Source organism: Tiliqua scincoides, chromosome 2, assembly GCF_035046505.1.
Source record: "Tiliqua scincoides isolate rTilSci1 chromosome 2, rTilSci1.hap2, whole genome shotgun sequence".
NCBI classification, from domain to species: domain Eukaryota; kingdom Metazoa; phylum Chordata; class Lepidosauria; order Squamata; family Scincidae; genus Tiliqua; species Tiliqua scincoides.
The window spans coordinates 101,137,960-101,162,820 of record NC_089822.1 but is presented as its reverse complement, the minus strand read 5'-3'; the positions used below and the strand labels follow the sequence as shown (position 1 = coordinate 101,162,820).

Here is a 24,861-nt window from a genome sequence, read left to right as displayed (position 1 = left end):
CAGACCCCTTGAAGTGAAGGATTATGTGCATGGCTGCTAAACATGTTGATCTATTTGGCTGTTCATAGGTAGTCCCAGCATGCTGGACTGAGATACAGGCGCTCTTGAGAAATACATGTTTCTGTTGGCCAGAGAGATGAAATATGTGCAATTCCTGGGGGAGAATGAAGGGCAGATGTCCCTAGATTTGGCTAGGGCTGCAGAAAAAAAATGAGTTGAGACTGAATTGACCTTGAGGTGCTGGGAATCTTTACACTACCAGAGATTGTCAGGAAGTGATAAGATTGTGGCTTTCAGGGCATTTTTAGAAGTGTTGTGAAAAATGGCAGCTTTTGGCCATCACCAAGAGAAATGGAGTGGGAGATGAACAGATCTAACCCATCATGGGGCCGTGGTCTTTCCCAAACCTAATTTGTTTCATTGAGGCTTATGCAGGAATCATGTCAGTGGGCTGTGCTCTCCATGAATTACTGAGAGATATAATTTGGATTTTCCTCCCTGGGCATCAAAGTTATTTGGATCAGCATAGACATGAAAAAGCTCTTCTTGTTCATTTTGTGCCATGTATATTAATGCAAGGATAGGATGTGGAAATCAGCCATTTTTGAACTGAATGTATAGTCCATGATTTTCAGCCTTTTTCATCTTATGGCATTCTGACAAGGCACTAAAATTGTCAAAGCACACCATCCGTTTTTGACAATTGACAAGGCACACTGTGCTGCAGGTGGGGCACTCACATCTCTCAATGGCCATACTAATAAACGACTCTCTCCCAAAGTCCTCCTGCACACCTGCAGGCCATTTGTGACACACCAATGTTCCATGGCACATTGGTTGAAAATTGCTGCTCTAACCAGTGCAGGCTTTATATTCACAAATTTAAGCACACATCTTCTTAAGCCTTACTTGTTTAAAGCCCCTGAGAAACATGTTAGAAAAATTTCCATATTTACACTCCTAATGAAAAATCTACAATTACAAAGTATATGATTTAAAGTGGCTGACTTCTGTTTTGTGATGGCATCGCACTAGATTTAATAATGGGTGAGATCCGCCTGTCTCCAGATCAACTGTCTGTGAGTAGCTACTTCACCTTTACATCATGATAGAGCTGCTTCTGATTACTTTTAAGAAAGTTGCTGAGAAATTTTGAGGGCATTGGCTTATATTAGTGTAGGCTTCCTAAACAGGTCTATGGCATTGCTGTGATGTGAACATCTGCCTTTATTATATCTGATGTAACAGAGCTCTGGGATTCTTTAAAACAGTGCAGTTTGGGTCTACATGTGAAGCAGAATGAAATGGTAGAATGCTGAAGTGGACTGTACTGTTTGAGACTACATGTGAAACATACCACTTTTGAATGTCTTTTCTGTGGAAAAAAACAACAGAAAACCAGCTGATCAAGAAGAAAAGTTCTCCTCCATCTTTTGCTTGCTGTGCTAGTTTTCTAACTGTCATGAGCTTGAAATGTAGGAAAACATTCAAAAATGTGAATGCTTTAAATGCATTTGTGCACACACACACACTCATATTCTGAAGTGACACAAAATCTATTCTACATTCTTAGGATTCAACTACCTAATTCTTAATATTCAGACAACATCAAAGATGTGCAACTTGTGAAAATCTATGTATGCAGTGTCAGGTGGAATATGGGTTGCGGTTGGGGAAAGCTTGCCTAACTCAAAACACTGCAGCTAAATCCACACTTGTGGCAATAAAATAGTTATCTTAAAAGACTTAAAATAAGTCTTAAAAGTTTTACACCACATTGCGTATCTTGGCAATGCTATCTGTTGTTGTTTTCGAAGATTTCTTTTTTTGAGATCTCAGTTTTTAATCTCACCATACTTCTTTTTCCATTAGAAGCATTTACAAAGTAATTAACGAGCCCTACAATTTTTGTAAATGCTGGATTGCCTGTTTTTGTTCTTTAGCATTTGATCAGTCTGAGCTTGCAAAGAGAAAAAAAACCCTTTAAACTATAAGCCACTGAGTTCAATTTGTCCAATGCTGGTAATTATTGGAACCACTTAAGTATAATGGCTGCTCAGGGGTTAGGGCAGGGGTCTCCAAACCCCAGCCCGGGGGCCAGATGCGGCCTGCAGCAAGCCTCTTTCCAGCCCACGGCCAACCTCTTGTCCTCTTGTTGGGAGGTGACATCCACTAAAATTGAGTGTTGGGAGGGTTAGGTCAGACAAAAGAAAATATTTCTTTACTCAGTGTGTGATCGGTCTGTGGAATTCCTTGCCGCAGGATGTGGTGACAACATCTGGCCTGGATGCCTTTAAAAGGGGATTGGACAAATTTCTGGAAGAAAAATCCATTATGGGTTACAAGCCATGATGTGTATGTGCAACTTCCTGGTTTTAGAAATGGGCTATGTCAGAATGCCAGTGCAAGGGAGGGCATCAGGATGCAGGTCTCTTGTTATCTGGTGTGCTCCCTGGGGCATTTGGTGGGCCGCTGTGAGATACAGGAAGCTGGACTAGATGGGCCTATGGCCTGATCCAGTGGGGCTGTTTGTATGTTCTTATGTCCCCTGAAAGCCTCTGGCCCACTCAACTGAACATGACCAGAACTGTGTTCCAATTGTATCTGGAGGGTGTTCTGAGGGCTAGGCAGGTTGAATAAATGAGCCTATTCATTCATTTATTCACTCGTCTAAGTTCCATCTCTAATTTATTTATTTAAATTTTATATTTAAATTTTTTTCCTGGCTCTGCACACCATGTTAGATATTTGATGCGGCCCTCTGGCCAAAAAGTTTGGAGACCCATGGGTTAGGGTAAAGAGTGTGAGGCCAGGTAGGTTTTTATTTTGTGGTAGTTCTTGTATGCGTATGCTGTGGAAGATATGTGTGGCCCAATAGACACAGTTGTGGACTTGGAACTTAGTTGACCAGATTCTAGATTGCCATTAACTCATAGGGTTAGTACTCAGCCCAGCGCTCTCACCGCCTCAAAGAGGAACTAGATGCAAGTAGCAGCCATTATACTATATCTCTCCCTCCCCTTCTTTGTAACATGTAATTTAACATGCTGTGTGATGCCGTGCTCCCAGAAATTAGTGATGTGAGAAAAGGGGGCCAACACACAACTGTAATGCCATTACGAAGAGGCACCAAGCAGCAGCAGCTCTGTGTCTAATATCTAGTTCTGCTCTCAGTTTTTTCCTATAAAATTTATGAGAACTATTTCTCTGGGAGAAAATGTCAGTGCACACTTGACACTACCACAACATGATTCTGGTGGGAGACAATCCTTCCGGGCAGTGAGGAGGAATTTCTGCCTGTAAGCCAAGTGATTACCTTGGCCATCAAATAGGAACCTTCCTCAGTTTCTGTAATTAGTAACTCATCAGTGCAATGACTTTTATTTATTTCTAGTTTTATGGCTATAATCACTGACCTATTCACTTTCAAATGCCTGCAAGATAATGATCTGTGGGGCCACCTAAGATATCAGGGTTGTCTCCAAGCTACAAATTTTGTCCCTTGAAAACCACAACTAAGACTGATTTTGAGTCATAGGAACCTTATGAATGACCAAGCTGCCAGCTATGGATATATGACATGAGAAAGCCAACTAGGCATTGTTTGGTTCTGGACAGAACTGATGCAGCTGGGTTCTAACTGATAAATCTTCCATACGAATAGCATTCTGTTGATGGTTCTCTACCTTAGATGAATCAATATTAGTACAATCACATAATGCCTCTCTTCAGATTGGCAAAAGCGGGATTACACATTTGAATAATTTATGGTTAGCATTACTGGGTTTTAGGATTTTGGGATTCTGTTCTCCTCCTCAGTGTCTCCAGCAGAAGGAGATAAAACTTAGGATAAGGAGCTAGGCGCAAGGGCATATGTGCTCTTTCCCGCTATGCTCATTCCCTGCCCAATCTCTGATCCCTAAAGTTTAAACTAGAGGTGACCAAACCCCATCCTAGGGACCCCATGGTCGACCGTGGTCTGAATGGGGCCTTTCTTTGGGGGAGGATGAGTGATAGGCAGACACCAATATAGGTATAATATATTTTGGAAACACCTGAGGCCAGTCAGTTTGCACTGTAGATTAGTTTGAAGGAGAGGCTTGAGATCTCACTCTTAAAAAAAACCATTTATCAGGGTCTGAGCCTCAGAAAACCTGTAAAATGGCCTGACCCTTTCACTACAAGCAGTATGGAATGTGAGCTTTCAGGGGGAAACGGTGGCTGGGTCACATATACAGTAGCTACCTGAATGAACCCTGAGGTGGTAAACCAGGGTTCAGATGTTAAAAGTTTTGTTTTGGTTTTGCTGAACTAGTTCACCTTGCTTTTGACATATAGACACAAGTAACTTTAATTGCTCTGGGAAGCATGCTACGTTGTGTAATAAAATCTAGGATTGTAGTTTCTGTATTTATATGACACTTCCAAAGGATTTCTCTAATCAGGCACCAGGAAGTTAAATAAGGAAGCAGCAGGGCAAGTATGCAGAGCAAGTCTTCCAATTGTTCGTATAAGAAAATCAAGGTGGTACAGCCTAGTGTTGGGACCAGGGCTGGCCTGTCTATGCAGCTGCCAGAAGTGGCTCCATCAGTGGCAGATTTTGAGGGATCTGAAGGGGCAGCAGTCTGGAGGTGCCTTCCACCCAAGCCTGCCACTACCTCCTTCCAACTGCTAGTTGCAAGAAGCCCACTTAGATAATAGCTTCTTAGATAGCAACTTCTAGCTTGTTAGTCTTTCTTTCATGTAGCATTTTGTTTTCTAATTTTTAGTAATATAAGCAGTAGTACTCCTAGTGGTTCCTCACCATTACAAACAATACTATTTTTAATGAAGCTCATAAAAAAAAACCTAGGTATTGTAAAGGCACATAAAAAGACAGGCCCCGTCTTAATTCCTGTTGCTGTTAGGCAACAAAGTGTAGCATACAAAATGCAAGGACAAGGAGAAAGCCAAAAACAATTACACATGGGTCAGCTGAAATAAATTGGGCTTAATAAGCAGGAGACAATAGTTGAATGATTATTGGTTATTAAAATATGGATCTATAAGAAAAAACTACCAGTGTAGTGGTGGTATTGATTGATAAGCAAAATTTAAAAAGCTCTTGTCCTCTGAACCAGGATTTGGAAAATGGGAATTTGCTCCTGGAATTCCACCCCTCCTTTTTATCTTCTCACTTGTGAATTCTCAGTCCCTTTCCATGGTTCTCTGTAATCATAGTTTAATGATACATCTGCACTGGCACCACCTATTGTTAAAAGCGAGCTAACCAGGATTTCCTTTCGAAAATGAGAAAAGGGAGAGAGGCCAGCTAGCAGTACCTGCTGGAAGAATTGCAGGGAAGAGATTTTAGGGGAGAGCATAGAAAATGGGATCCAATATAGATAAAAAAGGAGGTCTCAAATGCCCTGCTTGCTCAGCTCAATCAACCAACAGAAGGATAGTAGGATGGGGCTGGGTTAATGGTTAGGCAGCATGGAAGACTGGTTTGGGAACCTTATTGGTGTGCTAATAGGGAAGATGCTGGCAGTTTAAACAAATTCAAAAGTACTGTGACTTCTCCCAGTTGCAGACTGCTTTCCAATCTTGGTCACCAAGATTAAATTTTTGGTTGCCCTGATGATGAATTGTATTGGTTGGCTACTGTTCATTGCCTACCATACCACTTTCCATGATGGAGCACTTTTTAGGACAGATGATTGACGTGGCAGGCTGCTGCATCACACTGAGCGCTTGATTGGTCAGCATAGCAAATCATAGATTATAAGAGTTTAGTGAAAAATTGTTTCTGTATGCAGCAGTAAAAACGTGTGATTTTTTCCAGCACTGACATAAGGGCAATGCAGCTCGGAAGTAAGGAAACAAACATTCCCTTACTTTGAGGAGGCCTCCGTGAGTGACACCCAACTGCAGGATGCAGCACACGTCCCATTGGCACCACTATGCCAGTGCTGGAAAGCACTGACATAAGGGGTTAGGATTGCGCCCTAAGAGACTCAACTGTGAATTAGGAGACTCCCAAGTCATATCTTATTTCTGTGCTGCATTTGTTATGTGGCAGGCAAGTCACTGGTCATTCATAAATAGGGTAATGATGATAATACTTGCGTCGCAGGGTTGTTGTAAGGATTTCTATTAGATAATTTACATGAAGCACTTTGAGCATCGTACTTGCTATATACATTCTGAGATTTATAATTTGAAAATAGTTTGTGTACAAAGAAGTACTGCATTTGGAAACAAATACTGTACACATTAATTTGGGGAAAAGGCTGAGGGAGATGACACCAGCTCTGTCTAATCTTTAGGAAGCCAGAACACTGATCCCTAGCTGTGTGTGCTTAATTCATTTATTATCCAGAAAGCAGAATGGCCATTAACAATTAACTCTCATGGCATCCTCCAGTATCTTCCAGAATTTGGGTCTTTTTCTTTCTTTGTCAATCACAGGGCATGGTCTCCCCACCCCATCTTCACAATGGGCAGGGTTAAAGGTATCAGTCCTACAGATTATCCTTAACCCTCTTCTGTGGATGTTCTCAAGGCTAGTTAGAGCTAGTTACAAGCTAGTTATCCTTGCTCTCAGAACAGGACAGTGGGGACTTCAGGGAGGGGTTGCTGAAATTCCCCAAAGCAGAATGGAATTGTTGTGTTGTCCTTTGTGGCAGACACCCAGAAACAGAAAAGCAGAACAAAATGTGTGCAGGACTCTTTGAATTCCCTATTTATTTGTAAAGTAACTAAACATTGATCTTCCTGCTTGAGTAGCTTCTAAATTATAACACTCATCATACTGGGAATTAGTCCTGAAATGTAACCTTCAAGGTTGGGTGCATCTTAATAAAGTGTATTTCATGCCTGTCTGCTTTACATATTTGACATAGTGAGCTGTAGCCCATAAAAACTCAGGCCATATTACATTTGCTAGTCTGGAATGTGCATGGGACACTTCTGTTTCTCTATAGAGGACTGATACACTAATGCTGCTCATCCTGTTGAATGTGCATCATTTTTGTGTGTCCCTGTGCTGACACCTTGTGGTCTCATGTCAGCAATGCAAAAACTAAAAATCTCTCACTCTCCCAAAGGAGTTGTTTTTTATTCTCTTTGATGGTTCCTGGATTTTAGCAAATAGTGCTGAATAGTGCTTCCTGATCATACATTTCTTTCCATTCCCTTTTAAGGGGATGTTTGATCCTGGCACAAAAATGACATTTTGATCCCCAAGTGCCCCTGTGTTCTGTGTATCATGTGTTCTGTTTTTTCTTATCTGTAGGATCTGGGAGTCTCCACTTCTCCTGGCTGCCAAAAAGAATGATATCCAGGCCATTAGGAAAATGATCACAGATGGTTCTTGTGATGTCTATCAAAGAGGTACTTGTCTTTCCTGATTCCTACTGGTGAAAGGAACCTGTACCCTAACAATGAAGTCATTTTGTTATGTCTCATTTCCTTGGGGAAGCAGGAGTAGAATAAAGCTGTCTTACTGTATCACTGTATATGATTCTTCTGAGCTAAGGTGATACTAAGTTTTTGTCATCTAGGACAGTGCCCTAGAGCAGTGGTTCTCAAACTGGTGGGTCGTAACCCACCTGCTTGTGTAAAGTTCCCCTGTCCCTTTAAGAGGTAGGGGAAGGGGAGAGGCAGAGACATGATTCCCAGGATCATGTTGCTAAGGGGGGGATGCTTTCACTTACTTTCCATGGAGTTAGGGTTTCAGCAGGCTCCAGGAGGTGCAGGGAGCCCTGCTCAGTCCTCTGCAGGGCTCCTCGAGACTTGGAATCTTCAAACGGAACGATCGCAGTGCACCTCCTGCAAACAGGAAGTGCATTTTGATCACTCTGTTTGATGATTCTAAACCTCACGGAGCCCTGCAGAGGACTGAGCAGGGCTCCCCGCACCTCCTGGAGCCTGCTGCAGCCCTAACTGTGGAATGTAAGTGAAGGCATTCTCCCCCTCGCCTTCCCTTAGTGGTGTGATCCTGGGGTAGTAAATCTCCCAAAAAGTTTGAGAACTGCTGCCCTAGAGTATCATATGTCCTTCGCATCTCACTTGATGGTCCCAGTGGCATTCTGTTTCAATCTTTGTAACTAAGAGCTAAACTAATTGTGCAGGGTCATCTGTATTTGTCTGTTACTGCCCTATTCATATACAAAGAGAGGGTAGGGAGGTCTAATTTGTACCGGTAAAAGTGTCAAACAGTAGAGGAGCTGACCCTTCCCTAATTTACACATCCACTATCCCAGGGACTTTTCTTCTAGCCCAGTTCTGATATTGGAATTGAGCTGATCTGAGAGAAACAACAACAACAACAGTATTTATATACCGCTTTTCAACAAAAAGTTCACAAAGCGGTTTACAGAGAAAATCAAATATCTAATGGCTCCCTGTCCCCAAACGGCTCACAATCTAAAAAGATGCAAAAGAACACCAGCAGACAGCCACTAGAAAAGACACGGCTGGGGTGAGGTGGGCCAATTACTCTCCCCCTGCTAAATAAAAGGGGAGCACCCACTTGAAAAGTGCCTCTTAACCAGTTAGCAGGGGTTAGAGAAAAGTGTTTGAAGTTTAAAAATTAGAGCTTCCAATCGCTTTCCTGCTTTATAGGGGAGACATATGAATAAACAGGTGTTGCTTTCCCTGTCAAGCACAGCTGCATTCTTAGTTGACCCTTGCAATTTCTGCATTCTGTGTAGGAGCTGTTGGGGAGACAGCACTTCACATAGCTGCTCTGTATGATAACACAGAAGCTGCTGAAGTTCTTTTGGAGGTGGCTCCAGAACTCATCAATGAGAGGATGACGTCAGAACTCTATGAAGGTAACTGCAGTTTAAATAGGGCCGCATTCCCATACATGGTTACCTGGGAGTAGGTCCAATAAGGACAGTGGGATTTACTTCTGAGTAGGTGTGCACAGGATGGTGCTATAAGAGGCTGATCACGGAATGTTTTATGTTCAGTGTTTGTACTTTATTTAACTGGAGCATCAGAGTTAACTGGCACAATTAAAAAAAAATTATTTGGTAATACAAAATGGATTGTAATAGATGAAACATCTGTCTGAACAACTCTTTTTGGTTTTCTTTATTGGAAAGTCTTGCATACTCGAATTTAGACATAATACCATAATTACAGTACAAGCCTGTGCATGTCTACTCGGAAGCCCCATTGCATTTCATGGGACTTAAACCTGGGTAAGTATGTTTAGGACTGCAGCCTTAATTTGTTCCCCCAGTTGTAATTTTATAGATATAATGCCAGTTAACATTTTACAGTGCAGCATACAAAAGCTTTGGGTGCAGAGAATAAAATCCTGATTGTTCTGATATAGGCCCTAATGGTGTTGGTTTTTATTTTTTGTCTCTTTATGTGAAATACAGGACAAACAGCTCTCCACATTGCAGCCATCAATCAAAACATAAACCTTGTGAAATGCTTGTTGAAGAAAGGGGCTCACATCTCCACTCCACGGGCTACAGGGCTCTTCTTCAGACGCAGCTCTCAAAGTCTCTTCTACTTCGGTATGATTATGTCTGCAGCTCCAAGGTCTGGAAGTGCTTTTAGCAGCAGGAAGGATTTCAGGCATCTCAAAATTCAGAGAGTGCTACCCATTCTGTATGTACACCAGAGGGGGGGGGGGGGAAAGCCTGACAGTGGGATATCAGCTGTCATTGGTTCCAACATCTTTCCCCAAGTAGTTGTAGTCCTCTTAAGAAAAGAATTAACATAGTAATTTGGTGCTTATATTCAAATGCACAGTCCTTGTAAGTCAGTGTTATGTCCTTCAGACTGAGATTTGTCATTTCATTATGAACATTGTAAGTTCCTAATACTGTTAGGCCCAGCACTTTCTGCAAGATCAGAATGAATATCACAACCATAAGCACCACCACTACCAACAGCTTAAGGACACTACACACAACATGTCACAGCACCCCCACCTCCTACAGAAGTCAGTGGCATCAACAGCAAAGGGGCAAAAGCCAAGAACTGTTAGAAGCCCCTGCATCCAGGAGTCAAATCTCCTTATCCCACATATGCAACCACATAAATCCAAGGGATAGATTTCTGAGAAGAGCACAGGTAGAAAGACAGAACCCTTGGAAGAGGGCAATCGTGTGAAAAAAAAAAAATGCATAAGCCCCATGATGGCAAGGGTTTGAGTCTCCACAGGGCGCTTGGAAGAAACTCTTTTGCCCGGGGAGGGACTGGGACAAATCACAAGGGGAGTCTTTAACAGCACATGGGCTCAGCAGGGACCAGGCTAGGAGCCAAGTGGGATGGGTTTGAACCCAGCTGAAGGACTTGCCCTAACCATCAAGGCACTAAACTCATATAGAAAGGTTATTAAGTGACAAGCACAGATGTGTGAACCATCCCTTAAACCTAAGAACAAGATTTTTTTTTCTAATTTATGCCCTCCCTGAAGAATCCACTGCTGATTTCATCCACATACTATTTAGCATTCTTTCTTATGGCTTTAAAGTGTTTTGGGGCCTGTATTAAATCTGCTGTCTCACTGCTGTTCTTCCCCAGGGGAGCATATTTTGTCTTTCGCAGCCTGCGTGGGAAATGAAGAGATTGTTCAGCTCCTGATTGAAAGTGGGGCTGACATCAGGGCACAAGATTCTCTAGGTAAGAGCTTGCAGCCAAGGGTATGACTTGTTCGTTCACCATCCCTCTTTTTGATAACTGTTTGCTGAGAAGCTATAATAACCCAATCTTTAATCTCACTGACTTTTTAGGATAGTGAATGTTTATTACAATTTTAAGAAACAGAAGCTACCATTCGTTGTTAGGCGATCTTTGTCTTTTTTCATTCCCTGTAACACACAACAGCAAAAAATAACCTCAAAAAAGAAACAGGCATGCTTTTAACTCTCAACCTTGCCAATTAAAATTTGACCCCCTTGATTTAAATTGAAGTCCACCAATTTAATGACTCCTATGCTGAATAAAATCTACTGACTCTGCACAAAGCTTGCATGTTACTAATAATCTGTTATTGGCTCAGTGCTCATTATGAAACAGCTGCTGCCTTTCAGTTCCACAGTTCACCAAGTGTGGTTCTCTTACATGGTTATGTCCACAGGTAACACTATTCTTCACATCCTGGTTCTTCAGCCCAACAAGACACTTGCATGCCAGATGTTCAGCCTTCTACTCTCCTATGACAAACCAGAGGGGGGCTTGCAACCACTGGATTTGATTCAAAACAATGAAGGCCTCACTCCATTCAAACTGGCTGGAGTTGAGGGTAACACTGTGGTGAGTGCATAATCCAACTGATATCTAAGGGAAAGGCCTTAAATAAAATACAGTAAATATATCATCTATACTATACTCTTCATTTGGGAAGCTCCAAGTTACTTAAATAGGGCCCTGACACCCTCCTACCCAAGCACTGACTCAACTAAGCCTTGGTTAGTTTTAACAATCTCATTGCATCGTGTTCCTTTAGACCATTCTCTGACTTGTCAATTAAAAGGTGATTCAAATATATATTTTCCAAACAAAATAGCGCAAGCTCTTAATCGGTAGACACTTGTGATAAGCAGTGTGAAATTCTCAAACTCCCAAAGGCTTTACAGCAATTGGCTGCAGGGTATTATCCAGACCAATTGCATGGAGAGAACAATGTGAATCCACATTGTTGGGATCCTAGCCTTCAATGAAGGGGTTTTAATTCTCAGCTCAGGTTGATCTTGTTGAGAATATAGGATTACCAAAATTTCAAACATTGGAAAAGTAGGTCATCCTATTTTAATAAACTCAATGTTAAAATAGCATATTGCTCAGAGCGATACAGGAAAATATGAAAAGAACAGACAATATCTACTGCATATCTGGGAGGTTCAGAAATGTCTGTGAATGAAGGGTAAAGACAGGTGCACAGACTGAATGGAGGCGGATTAGTTGAGTGAAATACTTTAGATTCATTTTTTCTGAAAATGTGAACCTTATTGTTGGCCAAAGTGAAATCTTGAAAATTTAATAGCTGTGAAACTAATGCACTCTACTGAGTGGTGAAACACCCCCCCCCCCATCCTGTCCTTAAAACTAGATTAACTAGACCTGTGCAAAACAACTGATTTGGTTTTTTCCAGATATACTATGAATAGGACCTTGATCTCTAGATCTGCTCATGAAACTAGTTATATCAACTGGTTGCCAGCAGAGAGAAACAATTGGGGCTAGGCTATGTATTGGTAACCAGTTCAATACGTTGCACTTGGTGCTGTATTTGTTGTATTTGGTGCTTTGGAAACTTCAGTTAGTGCAAAATACAACTGGTAGATTAGTCTCTTATTATCTTTCCTCTTCAGATGTTCCAGCACCTCTTGCAGAAGCGAAAGCACATGCTGTGGTCCTTTGGGCCTATTACCTCTCTCCTCTACGACCTCACAGAAATTGATTCCTGGGGCGAAGAGCACCCTTTTCTAGAGCTTATTGTCTCAACCAAGAGAAGAGAGGTACTGTGGACATACTTTTTAGTCTTTCTGGAAAGGTGACTGCTGGTATTATTGAAGGAGGAACCTGATTGTCCTCCTTAACTGTGCAAATGATCCACAAAATCTAGGAGCTTTTTGACCAGCTGATGAAAGGAAGAAGCAAGCATTTTGTGAGATTCCTTAAAAGAATGGGGCCTTGGCCATCATGGACTCAACTTTATGAAGGAACGTAGCCTTAGACTACAAATATGCAGATGGTCCATTGGAAGACTGCTAATGCTGCAGGTGGCAAAATGGTTGATTAAGCAAAATGTGTGGTCCTCTTTTCTCATTGAAATAAACCAAGACCTAGGCTGTATTGCTGTAACATTCCTGACCTGACGCATCAGAGTATTGTAAGTTGTTATGTCTGTGTTTACGGAGGTGTTTCTCAGGTGCCTGAAAAGAACACAGTTTTGAAAAAACTAAACTATTTTTACTTACCTTGCATGAAAAGAGTTTTTCCCCAAAATGTATACATGTGTCCTCATTTTATTTTCCTTGGTCCTTTGTTATGCTTTCTTTGAAAGTAGCTAAAGTTCAGAGTATCCTTTAAGTGGGAAAATTCACTTACAAAAGAGCCACAGTAGCTGTGGGACTCTGGGCACTATATATCCATAGAACTGACTGGAGTTTTGGTTGCTGTGGGGAAAAAACTCTTCACATGGTTGTCCCCAGCCTGTGTTAAGATGGCTTTGTGCATCTATTGGCTTTCAGCATGCTTTAGGAAGAGAAGGGGGATGTATTTAGGACCATAAGTTTTCTGAAAGCATAGGGCAGTACTGGGAGGCATAGTGACTTGAACCAAGTGGGCAGAAACAGCTCAGGCTTGGAAGGGAGGCAGGGTTGACCAGAAGTAGCCTTTTAGATTAGGCCTCTGATCTGAGAAATAGTGCCATAGGAAGAGATTCCAGTTTGCAAAATCAACATGAACAGCCGACTTATTCTGAAGACTTGACTACTGATCTTCTTTAAAAAAATGTCTGAAAATACTTGGATGTTAAATTTTCTTACAAAGAGAAAGAGCCCTGAAGACCAAATGTCTGCCCTTGGCACACTCTCACTAACCCTGCAAATCATAACTACAGCACAAGGAAGCCTGTAATCTTCGTAATTTTATATGAGCTTATGATCCTCTCATCTTAGATAGAAATAACCTCTTTCAACTTTAAGCTCATAAATGGCAAAACAGCTCCAATCTCCTGGAAAGGCAAATTGTTTGCCTGTCAAGACCTTGTTAACCTCACTAACTTTTGCATACACTTGTGGGCAGTCAGCACATTAAATTCTATAGCTTGCTAATTATGTGAAAAATGTTTCACATAATATAATGGCTCTGCTGTGGCAACTACTCATGTAACTACTTTCAACCAGCTTTCCTTTATGATTTTTACATATGATATCTGAAGTCTGTTTCTTTGACTTCTTTGAACCACGATAAACGGTTTGGAAAGGGTTCCATCTCTACCCTTGAAGTATTCTTGTCACTTCCACTGAATGTGATTGGTCTTCAACTGGTGGGTCACACCCCAGCCTATCCTATGTCACATCAGCTTGCGCAGCAACTGTTTTCTTTTTCTTGAGGACTAGTTTTCTCTAAATCCTCCTGTGTATTTGAAGCCAAAACCTAAATGGAGAGAATTAACAATATGTAAATTCTTTTTTCTCCTAGCCTTTACATCTTTATATGCAGAGTAGTTTCCCTTTAACAAAAGGTTTGACTTTCTGCCATGTTTTCTCTCGCTCATGCACACCAGAGTTATTAGGAAGGTTTTGAAAAAAGAAAGAAATTAAAAGGTCATTGAATGAAGGAAAAGAATAGACACAGCACATCAAAGTGCTAGAAAAGAAAATAAACATAAGAAAAGCTCTAGTTGGATCAGGCCAAAGGCCATCTAGTTCAGCTTCCTATATCTCACAGTGGCCCACCAGATGTCTCAGGGAACACACAGGAAAACCTGTGTCCTGTTGCCATTCCCTTGCATCTTGCATTCAGAGATAGCCTACTTCTAAAACCAGAAAATTGTATATTCCCATCATGGCTTGTAACTTGTGATGGGCTTTTCCTCCATAAACCTGGTCAATTTCCTTTTAAAGGCAGCTAGGGCAGGTGCCATCGCCACATCATGTGGTGAGGAGTTCCACAGATTAATCACATGCTGGGTAAATATTTTCTTTTTTTTCTCACTCTTCCGCAACTCAGTTTTAGAGGATGTCCCTTGGTTCTGGTGATGTGCAAGAGGAAAAAGAAATCTCTCTATCCACTCTAGTCATCCCTTGCATAATTTTTCTATGTCTCAGTTATGTCTCCCCTCAGGTGCCTTTTTTTTCCCTAGGATGAAGAGCAGCCCCAAACACTGTAACCTTTTCTCATAAATAAGGTGCCCCAACCCACTAATCATTTTGGTTGTTCTGCACTTTTTCCTATTCCACTACATCCTTTTTGAGTGGTGGTGACCAGAACGGGACACAATACTCCAATTGCGACCTTACCATCAATTTGTAGAATGGCATAATAATATTGGCTGCTTTCGGGAGTGGAGAAAAGATGGGCATATGCATAAAGTGTGCTCTGGGTTGTATTTTGGAGTTAATGTTGGTTCTGAGAAAGTTGAAGACTTCTGACATAGGTAATCTTGGGATCACCTTGGGGAGAACGCGAGGCAGTAAATTAGAACAGGGAAAATGGAAATATTTCTTCACACAATGCTGAATTCATATGGAATTTGGTGCCACAAGATGGGGCGATGGTAGCAGATTATCTGATTTTCAAACAAGACTTGACAGATCTATGGTTTGTCAGTGGTGATTAGCCTTCACAGTTAAATAGAACTCCCGTAGTCCGAGGCAGTTGCCCCTGAATATCAGCCGAGAGGGTGTATAAGAAGGTGGGGTAGCTGTTGCATTTCTACCCAGCTTGTGGGCGTCCTGGAGATGTCTGGTAGGCCATTGTGTGATACGAAATGCTAGACTAGATTCACCAAGGATAGATTTCAGCCAATTGGACCAATTGCTCCCAAATGGGCCCTGTGCCTAAGGGGGTCCTGCATTAGGGTAATCTAGTCTTATCAAATACACATCACAGCACATTGCAACAGATCCATTTGGCCCATTAATTCATGCGAACTTTTTAAGCACATATTTTGATTGCTTTCCATTCTACCATAGATATACAAAGTCTATAATAAATTTTATTTATAACTTTAAGATTCTATAAACTTTGTCTGTGAACCCAGGCCCCGCATAAAAAACGTTTCCAATTGGACTCTGCACTTACCAAGGCCAGCCCACAGATACACTCTTGGTCTGATCTTCACTGCTGTTATGGAGCCCAAAGTGAACCTTTAGGGCCTCGCATTTTATTTTTTATTATTAAACATTATATAGCAAACTATTCCCGATCTGGAATAATCTGAGGCTGAGAGATTTTGGCTTGCCTAAGACTACCTCTTGAATTGATGGCTGACATGAGAGGAATTGGGCTCCTTCCGCCCTTTCCACTGTCAGCTGTTGCCCTCTAGTCTCTTAGGAAAGTCACACTAATTATTAGTGATTTAATTTTAAACACATATCCCACCATTCCATCCCTTTTGGGGCTGTCAGGGAAACTTATATAAAAAATTCCGAATATATTTAGAAACATCCAATAAAATACAAATACTTAAAAATTATTTTAGTTTGATAGCTTCTCATTTTTAAGAAATTATTTGACCCTGAACTGCTGCATTGGTATCGTATAGAAGTAGTAATTTCACTCACATGCTTAGCTAATTGTCTTTAATGCTGATGGAGCACAAAGCACACAACTGTAGTTGTATTCATGGGAAAACATCCTACTACTTCACTAATTGGGTCTCACTGTAGTTAAAGGCTGATAGATTTCAATTGTGCAGCCTTAATATGATAATGGTTTATTGGATCTAATTTATGTGTTCATGAGAAAAGTGAATCCTAGAACTGCACCATTATCATTATATATGAACTTTGAATATATCGTAACTTTTTTGTACTAACCATGTTTTAAAAGCCATATCATGGTTTGAGATTACAAACATACATGGTTTAGAATGGCTTCCATTTTCCATGTGCTCGGCACTCTATCATGCATAGGCTTTCGGCAATAGAGCAGCAATTTTAAAAAATGGTTTGTCAGTTCAGATATCACACCAAATTATAATTCCCCTGTTGTCATACTAAAGATCGCTGCCCAAGTTACCCAAGAGGACCTGTGTGCTGGCTTTTTGCATTGATGTACCTGGCAATGCTATGTCTTTTAGGGCACAATCCTAGCCCACTTTCCAGCACTGACATAAGGGCAATGCAGCTGTTAGGTAAGGCAACAAACATTCCCTTACTTTGAGGAGGCTTCCGTGAGTGCCCCCCAACTGCAGGATGCAGCACACGTCCCATTGGCACTGCTATGCCAATGCTGGAAAGTGGGTTAGGATTTGGGCCTTACTGACTTAAAAGCTAAGAGAGTGTTTATTCTTCTGGTTTAAGATGTTTTAGAAAGCATCATTGTCTGAAGATAATGCTATCTATTAGGTTGCATTACCTGAAACATTTGTCTGGGAACTGCACAGTGCCTTTGTTCTCATGTGCATGCAATTACATGCATATGGACTAGGAACATGATGCATGCGTCCCCTCTGAGGTGTAATGTCTAGAGACTCTTGGGGGGGGGAGGCAGAACTCTGAAGAGTGACAGTTTTAGTCATTCACATTAACAATTTTTATAAAGCATATCTAGAAGGCAGCATTAGCGACAAAATAGGGACAGATAACACAAAGAGGGGATGTTTCTGGTAAAAACGGACAACTGGAGCTCAAACTACTGGCATTCCCATAGAGTTCACAGGAATACACCAAGGAATGAGAAATTGTATCCGCAGTTTCTGTATTGTTTTGTAATTATTTCACCCTTTTTCCTTCTGTGCTACCCATTAGCACGTTATTATTATTGTAAACATTGTATAAATATGTCATAAGTGAAGTTGTATTTTAAGCGTGACATTAAGAGTTCAATAAAAAGACTGCTTTCACATTCTCTTTTTCCTGGCTTACAGTTTCCTTATCACCCCCCCCCCCCCTTCTAAAATCATCTCTCCGTTGCTCACTGCTTTAGAAGTGTTTTTTCCAGATTGCAACATGTTCCAGATAGACTCTCTTTCACCTACTTCTGGATCCCCACACATAGTTTCTCCTGTAGTTCTTCCCTTGCCATACTTGGTCATTTCCTTTGCCTACCAGAACACTTTTGTTCCCCTTTATACGTAGAACATTCCCTTCTCTATCACTTTCTGGTCTAGACCAAGACACATTTGCACCTCATACAGAAAAATTCAACCTCCTTCTCACTCAATGGTGGAAACAAATCAAACAACTAGTAATTAGCCAACTTTTAATGGCACCCCAAATCTGCCCCTGGAAGTGGCCACGTTGCTCTAATGATGGAGCAGGCCCTTAATGCTATCCTGAGTGTACCTTTCACCCACATGCGCATGTACTGATCGTTTTCCAGTACAGCAGTTATTCTCTCTTTTGGAGGAAGCATGCACTTGTTAAGGTTTGAATGACAATAGGGGTATCATTTCTGTAACAAGTACACAAAGCAGGAAGCCATTCTATACAAAACACTTATGGGATAAATCCAGAGATTTAGGGCCCAATCCTAAATTCTTCAGTGCCGGTTTAGCTGCAATGCAACCTGGAGGAGGCTCTTGTGACTGCCACCCCAACAAAGGATGCAGCGCACACCCCACTGGCGCTGCTGCACCGGCCCTGGAAAATTAGATAGGATTGGGCCCTTATTTACCAGGTGGTAATCTTCCATGGTGTGTGTTCGCACAACCATTATTTGTCTCCTGTAGTACCTAGCCACCTGCTAGGGAGACTTTACTACACTTGGTTTCCTCATATTTCTTATCAGCAGGAGCATTAAACTCTCCTTTCCACATGGGCTGATGCTGCAGGCAACTAGCTTCCAATAACTTTACATACATTTTGTAAGCCACTTACTGTGTACCACTGCATTTTACCCCTTGATAACATATCTGTGATGGAAAAGACTTTCCTATTGCCATTTGTATGTTACAGAATGTTACACATGTCGTACTATTGTGTAAAATATTTATTAGATTTGTGTGCCATTTGTGTGTCTTTCTGAAGAGCTCAGTAGTTTCTATACATTGAAATGATAACAAAGTTCAATAAAACAATATGGTAATTAGGTGCTATCATAGGACCCAACCATAAGAGCTAAAGGAAGTACTTCTGTATTCCTTTAGTTCTTCCAAAAAGGATGTCTCAACAGAGATGGGTATCCCTTCCTTAAATTATTTCAAAATGTCAGAGGGAAAGGACCTGATCTTGCTTATAGAGCTTCAGAGAAGACAAGAAGCACTGTGAGTTCCTCTTGTAGCTTTTCCCTCCCCCAGTGTCTTTATGAACTTTGGGGAAGATGTCGGGGGCAAGAAAGACCACTGAGCACCTGGTCAGGCTACACGCTGAGCCCTTGAAAAAGGAGGTTCTTGGTTTTTGGATTGCTTGTGCAAAATGGCATCTGGGCTGATGAGGACAAGATTGCTAACACCATCACAAAAATACGCTCATTGCTGGGTGGAAAAGAACCGCATCTCTGTGCTTTTGGAAGGAACTTGTCAAATTTCCAAGTAGACATGAGGCACAATCAGTGACTGCTGTTGAATAACTTCCGTTCATTTTCAGGGATCCTGAAGAACTTCCTGATGGATTGTGCCCTTAATCTGTTGTGCTTTATGAATATTATTGTTTTGTTTATATAACACCATCATAAACAAATGAGAACATGCTGCCTGAAGAATCTTATGATTTCAGTTGACATAGTAGGGATTATAAAAGAATCAGAGTGGAGGGAATAGCAAAGGGAAAAGGGATGTTGTAGACAAGTGTAGTTATATGTGCTCAGAATTCATTTGAGCTGTGGATGAGAACTAAGGATTAAGTCAGAGGCTTAGTGGAAGAGATAGATTTTGTGGTGCACTGATAAGGAAAAGAGAAGGATAGCACCATATATAGGTGTTCTGGGAGGGAGTTTCAGGTAAAAGAACAGCAAGAGAGAAAGGATTGAGAATTCTACATAACCTCTGACTGTGTACCAGTTCTAGGCTCCACCATTGCCCATACAAACAACCATTTGTGATAGCAACACCACCTAGTAGCCCTTTAGATTCATGCTTTGAAAGGCAATCTTCCAAATGTTTATGAAGAGCTTCACTCATTCTCCTCTTAAGAATTTTTCCTGGTTTGGCATGAAGAGAGATTGCGGAGATCCATTTTGTAAAAATGTTTAGCCAAAATCTGCACAATTCCTATGATTTGCTATGTCCTTCCTTTAAATGCAGTCCATACAGTCTGCATCCCACCAAACAGTGTACTGGAATTCTCAAACACTCTTCCTTCTCTCTTCCTTCCAGGCCCGACAAATCCTTGACATGACCCCAGTGAAGGAGCTTGTGAACCTGAAGTGGAACACCTACGGGCGTCCTTATTTCTATTTCCTGACTTTATTATACCTGCTCTACATGATTTGCTTCACCATGTGCTGCGTTTATAGACCCCTGAAAAACCGTCCAGACAACCAAACAGATGAGCGGGACAATACAATCTTTATCCAGAAAACACTGCAGGTGTGTTGAGTTAATAAACCTTACCCCTGCCCCCCCTCCCCCCATGAATTTATAGCAGAACATGGATGTAGATTCCTGAGCTGGAAGACTACATTGCGCTATTTTTTATTGCAGGTGATTGCACTGCGGTATGAATGCTCCCACATTTAACACATTCTCTGCAGGCATAAAACTAACACAGCAGTGAGCGAGCTAGGCTAGAATCTTTCTATCTAATGTGCTAATTTTTACTTGTGGGGAGAGGGTTTTTTTTCTTCTTACATGGGAGAGCATTACAAAAAATTGCATTCACTACCTTGCAGCCTTCAGGAGTGCCACAGTCCACTCAGGATTCTTTCACTGCATAAGAGTGATGGCATGACTTTCCCTGGGTTTATGACTTATTGGAAACCAAAAGCCAACCTATTTAAACAAACAGAATCCCAAACAATCCTTGGAAATGGCTGTTTGTTTGCCAAGTCAATCCACATTTGGAAGTTGCTGCTACCCCTTCCTAGCCAGCCCTCTTGATTTCTCCCAACCCACCCTCCTTCCCTTTTAATTTGATTGGCCAGCCTGATGGTGGTGGGGACGATAGAAGCCCTGCATTTTCTTCACAGAGAGGGGAATGTTTTCTCCTTTTTCTCCTTCCCTGGGGGGGCTTTTCTTCTCCCTATTTGCTCACTAACTCGTGGCCCCTTGTCTGTTCTTAGGAATCATATCTGACTTATGAGGATCAGCTCAGGCTGGTGGGCGAGGTGATCACGGTGATTGGAGCCATGGCAATTTTGCTCCTGGAGGTAAGGAGTACCAACACCTCGGTACAAAACCGCTCTTCTTTAAAACGACATCAGCACTAGTCTAGAAGCTCCATTTACCACTTGCGATGGCACTGAACCAGGTCGTACTTCGGTTACTTCGTAGATTCTGAGTACCCTCCTCCAATTGGTCTGAAACACCTGTTTCTCCTGGCACTGACAGAGGAACTTCCTGAGAAGGTGGATGGAGGAGATAGGAAGGGAGAGGTTCTACTTCACAGTGGAAATAGCCATTTTTATTGCTTCAAAGCCCTTTGCATGTCATGTATTCTTAATGATATCCTTTTCTCAGATTCCAGATGTTCTGAGAGTTGGAGCCACTAAGTACTTTGGACAAACAGTTTTGGGAGGACCTTTCCATATCATCATGTAAGGCCCAAAATATTCAAAACTTACAAAAAAAATTTCTCACTGATTTTTCTCATTGCTCTGGCTTCCTTGCCTTGCTCATGAGGAGGACTCATTCTGGCTCAAAGTATTGTTTCAGGCCACATAGCAGAAGTGTCTCATGCCTCCTTGGCTTGGCTAACTGGGGAGGAGGGGAAACTGGTCACCCACCACATCCATGATAGAGTCACTGAGTCTCCCATGATTCCCCTCATTGCTCAGCTCTCCATGTTTCTCTTTCTGCTCTCTCATGTTCCTTGCCCCTGCATCTGTGGCCCCCTTAAACTCCCATACCCTTCTTCATGGGTGATTATCATTGCCTAGTTCTTTCAGAGTGATGTCTCCTAGACCAGGGGTGCTCAATAGGTGGATCGCGATCTACCGGTAGATCACAAGGCAAAATGAGTAGATCGCGGAGTGCCGCCCCCCCCCTTTCAGGTGCCTCTGGGAGGAAACGCCGGGAGTAAGGCCCATTGTACTCAATGGGGCTTACTCCCAGGTAAGTGTGGCTAGGATTGCAGCCTCACAGCCTAATCCTAGGCATGTCTACTCAGGAGTAAGTCCTGTTATACTCAGTGGGGCTCAAGGTACACCAACATACATTGTACACATAAATGTTATATGTTATGATGGCGCGAACATTGTAAAAAAAACTCTGGTAGATCGCCGGGCCTTGCTGGGTTTCAAAGTAGCTCTCGAGCCAAAAAAGTGTGAGCACCCCTGACCTAGACTGACTGCTCACACATTTTCACACATTCCTATTCTGTGGGGTGGGAAGGGTTATTGTTCTTTAGCACTGATGTTCTTGACCGCGTCTTTTCCTTCACAGCATTGGGTATGCCTGTACGATCCTGGTTATCATGGTGATGCGTCTCACCAGCGCCAATGAAGAGGTGATCCCTATGTCCTTTGCCCTGGTGCTGGGCTGGTGCAACATAATGTATTTTGCACGAGGGTTTCAGATGCTGGGGCCCTTCACCATCATGATACAGAAGGTAGGGAAAGCAGAATGTTCCCCTAATTGGGTGTGGTTCTGTTGAAGGATTACTTTTCTTATTTATGTTACCATGTATGCCTTTCAGCTGCTGCAAAAGCTCTCACCAAAGAGAGTTTGCAGCAATAACAAAATACAAATGCAATTCAAATTAAAACAAACTCCAGTTTAAACCCTCACAGACTGACAATTTAAAAGATGAGCAAAAAGAATTGAGCAGCAAAAATCCAAACCTACAGCAACAGAAGCAGCTCAATTGTGTCAGTTTATGAAAATCCTTGAAATGAGATAGTTCTCACTAACTTTCTAAAAATAGGCAAAGAAAAGACTAGGAAGCAGCCCAAGATAGGGACCAAGAAGTTCCTAACTGAAGTCAGTCAATCAACAGTCAACTGAAGTACTGGCTGCAAATTTGGACATGCAGCTGGAAGGCAGATGTGATCCCCTTAAGAAAGGACTGGCTACTGAGGGCTGTAGAAATAGCTCATTTGGGGAAATTACTGGACACAAAAAAGCATAAGAATCAATATTGAGAACAAAACAGCTAATATTATAATGCCATTGTACAAATCATTGGTAAGGCCACACCTGGAGTATTGTGTCCAGTTCTGGTCGCCACATCTCAAAAAGGACATAGTGGAAATGGAAAAGGTGCAAAAGAGTGTGTCTAAGCTGATTACTGGGCTGGGGCACCTTTCTTATGAGGAAAGGCTACAGCGTTTGGGCCTTTTCAGCTTAGAAAAGAGGCGCCTGAGGGGGGACATGATTGAGACATACAAAATTATGCACGGGAAGGATAGAGTGGATAGAGATGCTCTTTACAATCTCACATAACACCAGAACCAGGGGACATCCACTAAAATTGAGTGTTGGGAAGAGTTAGAACAGACAAAAGAAAATAATTCTTTACTCAGAGTGTGGTTGGTCTGTGGAACTCCTTGCCACGGGAAGTGGTGATGGCATCTGGACTAGATGCCTTTAAAAGGGGATTGGACAAATTTCTGGAGGAAAAGTCCATCACAGGTTGCAAGCCATGATGTGTATGTGCAACCTCCTGATTTTAGAAATGGGCTATGCCAGAATGCCAGAGGCAAGGGAGGGCACCAGGATGCAGGTCTCTTGTTATCTGGTGTGCTCCCTGGGGCATTTGGTGGGTTGCTGTGAGATACAGGAAGCTGGACTAGATGGGTCTATGGCCTGATCCAGCGGGGCTGTTCTTGTGTTCTTAATAGATTGGACTTTTTTTTTGAGAGTGAGATGGCAATCATTTATTAGATAGTGGAATTTTCTTTATGGAAATGTACAACTGGGTTGATTAGTTTTTCTACGATTTGAGCTTAATAACAAAAATTGTTTAAGTCTCTAAAAATATAAAACACTGTACATGGCTGAAATAAATATGTTCCTGCTTGCAAATTTACAGTCTAAATAGCTTCTGCATCCATCTGCATGTACAGCTGCAATATTTAATACTTTACATTTTTATGGTACCTTCCAAGCATGCAAACCATTTTACATGTATTATCTAGTCCACCTGTTATGGACTTTGAATGCCTAGAGATGTTTGGATGGGGAATAGCCTAGCTGTGGAAAAGCTAGACACAGGGACATCTCCTCTATTTTTTGTTCTCTGCAGATGTTATTTGGAGATCTTATACGCTTTTGTGGGCTGATGGCTGTTGTGATTCTTGGCTTTGCATCAGGTGAGTCAGCAACTAATGGATGCCTTTCTAGAATCAGCATTACTACCCCCCATTCTTGGAATGTGGTGCATTTCAGTGTGAACATTATGGCTTGGAATCTTTGCTAGTGATTCTGCTCATAGTGTGTTAGCCTAGATCAGTGGTTCTCAAACCTTTTAGCACTGGGACTCACTTTTTAGAATGATCAATCTGTTGGGACCCACCTGGATGTTTTCCTTCTTCAGTGGAAAGCCTTAGATATTTTCCCCAGCCCCCATTTTACACACACACACACACACACACACACACACACACACACACACACACACACACACACACCCTACAAGTGGGAAAACCTTTGTGGTGTTTGGTAGGAAGAGTGTATGTGTGTTCGCATGAATGTGTGCATTCTTGGGACATCTTGGGGCATAATTTCTGGACAAGTATGACACCTGAGAAGTGAGCTCAAAATGTAAGAGTACTAAAGAACTGGGCTTCCAGAGCTAAGGCGGTAGAAGAAGGGGGGATAGTGTAGTCAACAGCCTTAGAGGAATGAACTGAGGAAAGAATATGTATAGGATGTAGAAAACTGTGAGGAAGACAGTGGAGGAGGTATGGGATTTAGAAAAGAGGGCCAAAGGAGAGGTAAAAAAAGGGTTAGAATATAAACCTAATGCATGGACATCAGGGATTATATGCTGCTAAAAGGGAGTCAACAAACAAGGGAAACTCTGGTCAGGGAAACAAACAAGAAGTTGCTGGGTATGCCTATAAGTCCTAATGCAGTTTCTGAGACTGTAGAATAGTCTGTGATCTAAGAAATAGAGAGTTGACAAATACACC

The 24,861-nt window shown here is 41.8% G+C and overlaps 1 protein-coding gene across 1 annotated transcript in view; it reads left to right on the top strand.

Annotated features, from left to right (window-relative positions):
- The window catches only part of LOC136640119 (transient receptor potential cation channel subfamily V member 6-like), a 31,622-nt gene that overhangs the window by 1,831 nt on the left and 4,930 nt on the right, over positions 1–24,861 (top strand). The window contains exons 2-12 of the mRNA XM_066614977.1: positions 7,277–7,374; positions 8,697–8,819; positions 9,381–9,521; positions 10,537–10,635; positions 11,093–11,268; positions 12,327–12,473; positions 19,946–20,158; positions 20,851–20,937; positions 21,248–21,324; positions 22,172–22,337; positions 23,973–24,039. Of these exons, the coding sequence (XP_066471074.1) occupies positions 7,277–7,374; positions 8,697–8,819; positions 9,381–9,521; positions 10,537–10,635; positions 11,093–11,268; positions 12,327–12,473; positions 19,946–20,158; positions 20,851–20,937; positions 21,248–21,324; positions 22,172–22,337; positions 23,973–24,039 (1,394 nt within the window). The remainder of the gene's footprint in view (positions 1–7,276; positions 7,375–8,696; positions 8,820–9,380; positions 9,522–10,536; positions 10,636–11,092; positions 11,269–12,326; positions 12,474–19,945; positions 20,159–20,850; positions 20,938–21,247; positions 21,325–22,171; positions 22,338–23,972; positions 24,040–24,861) is intronic.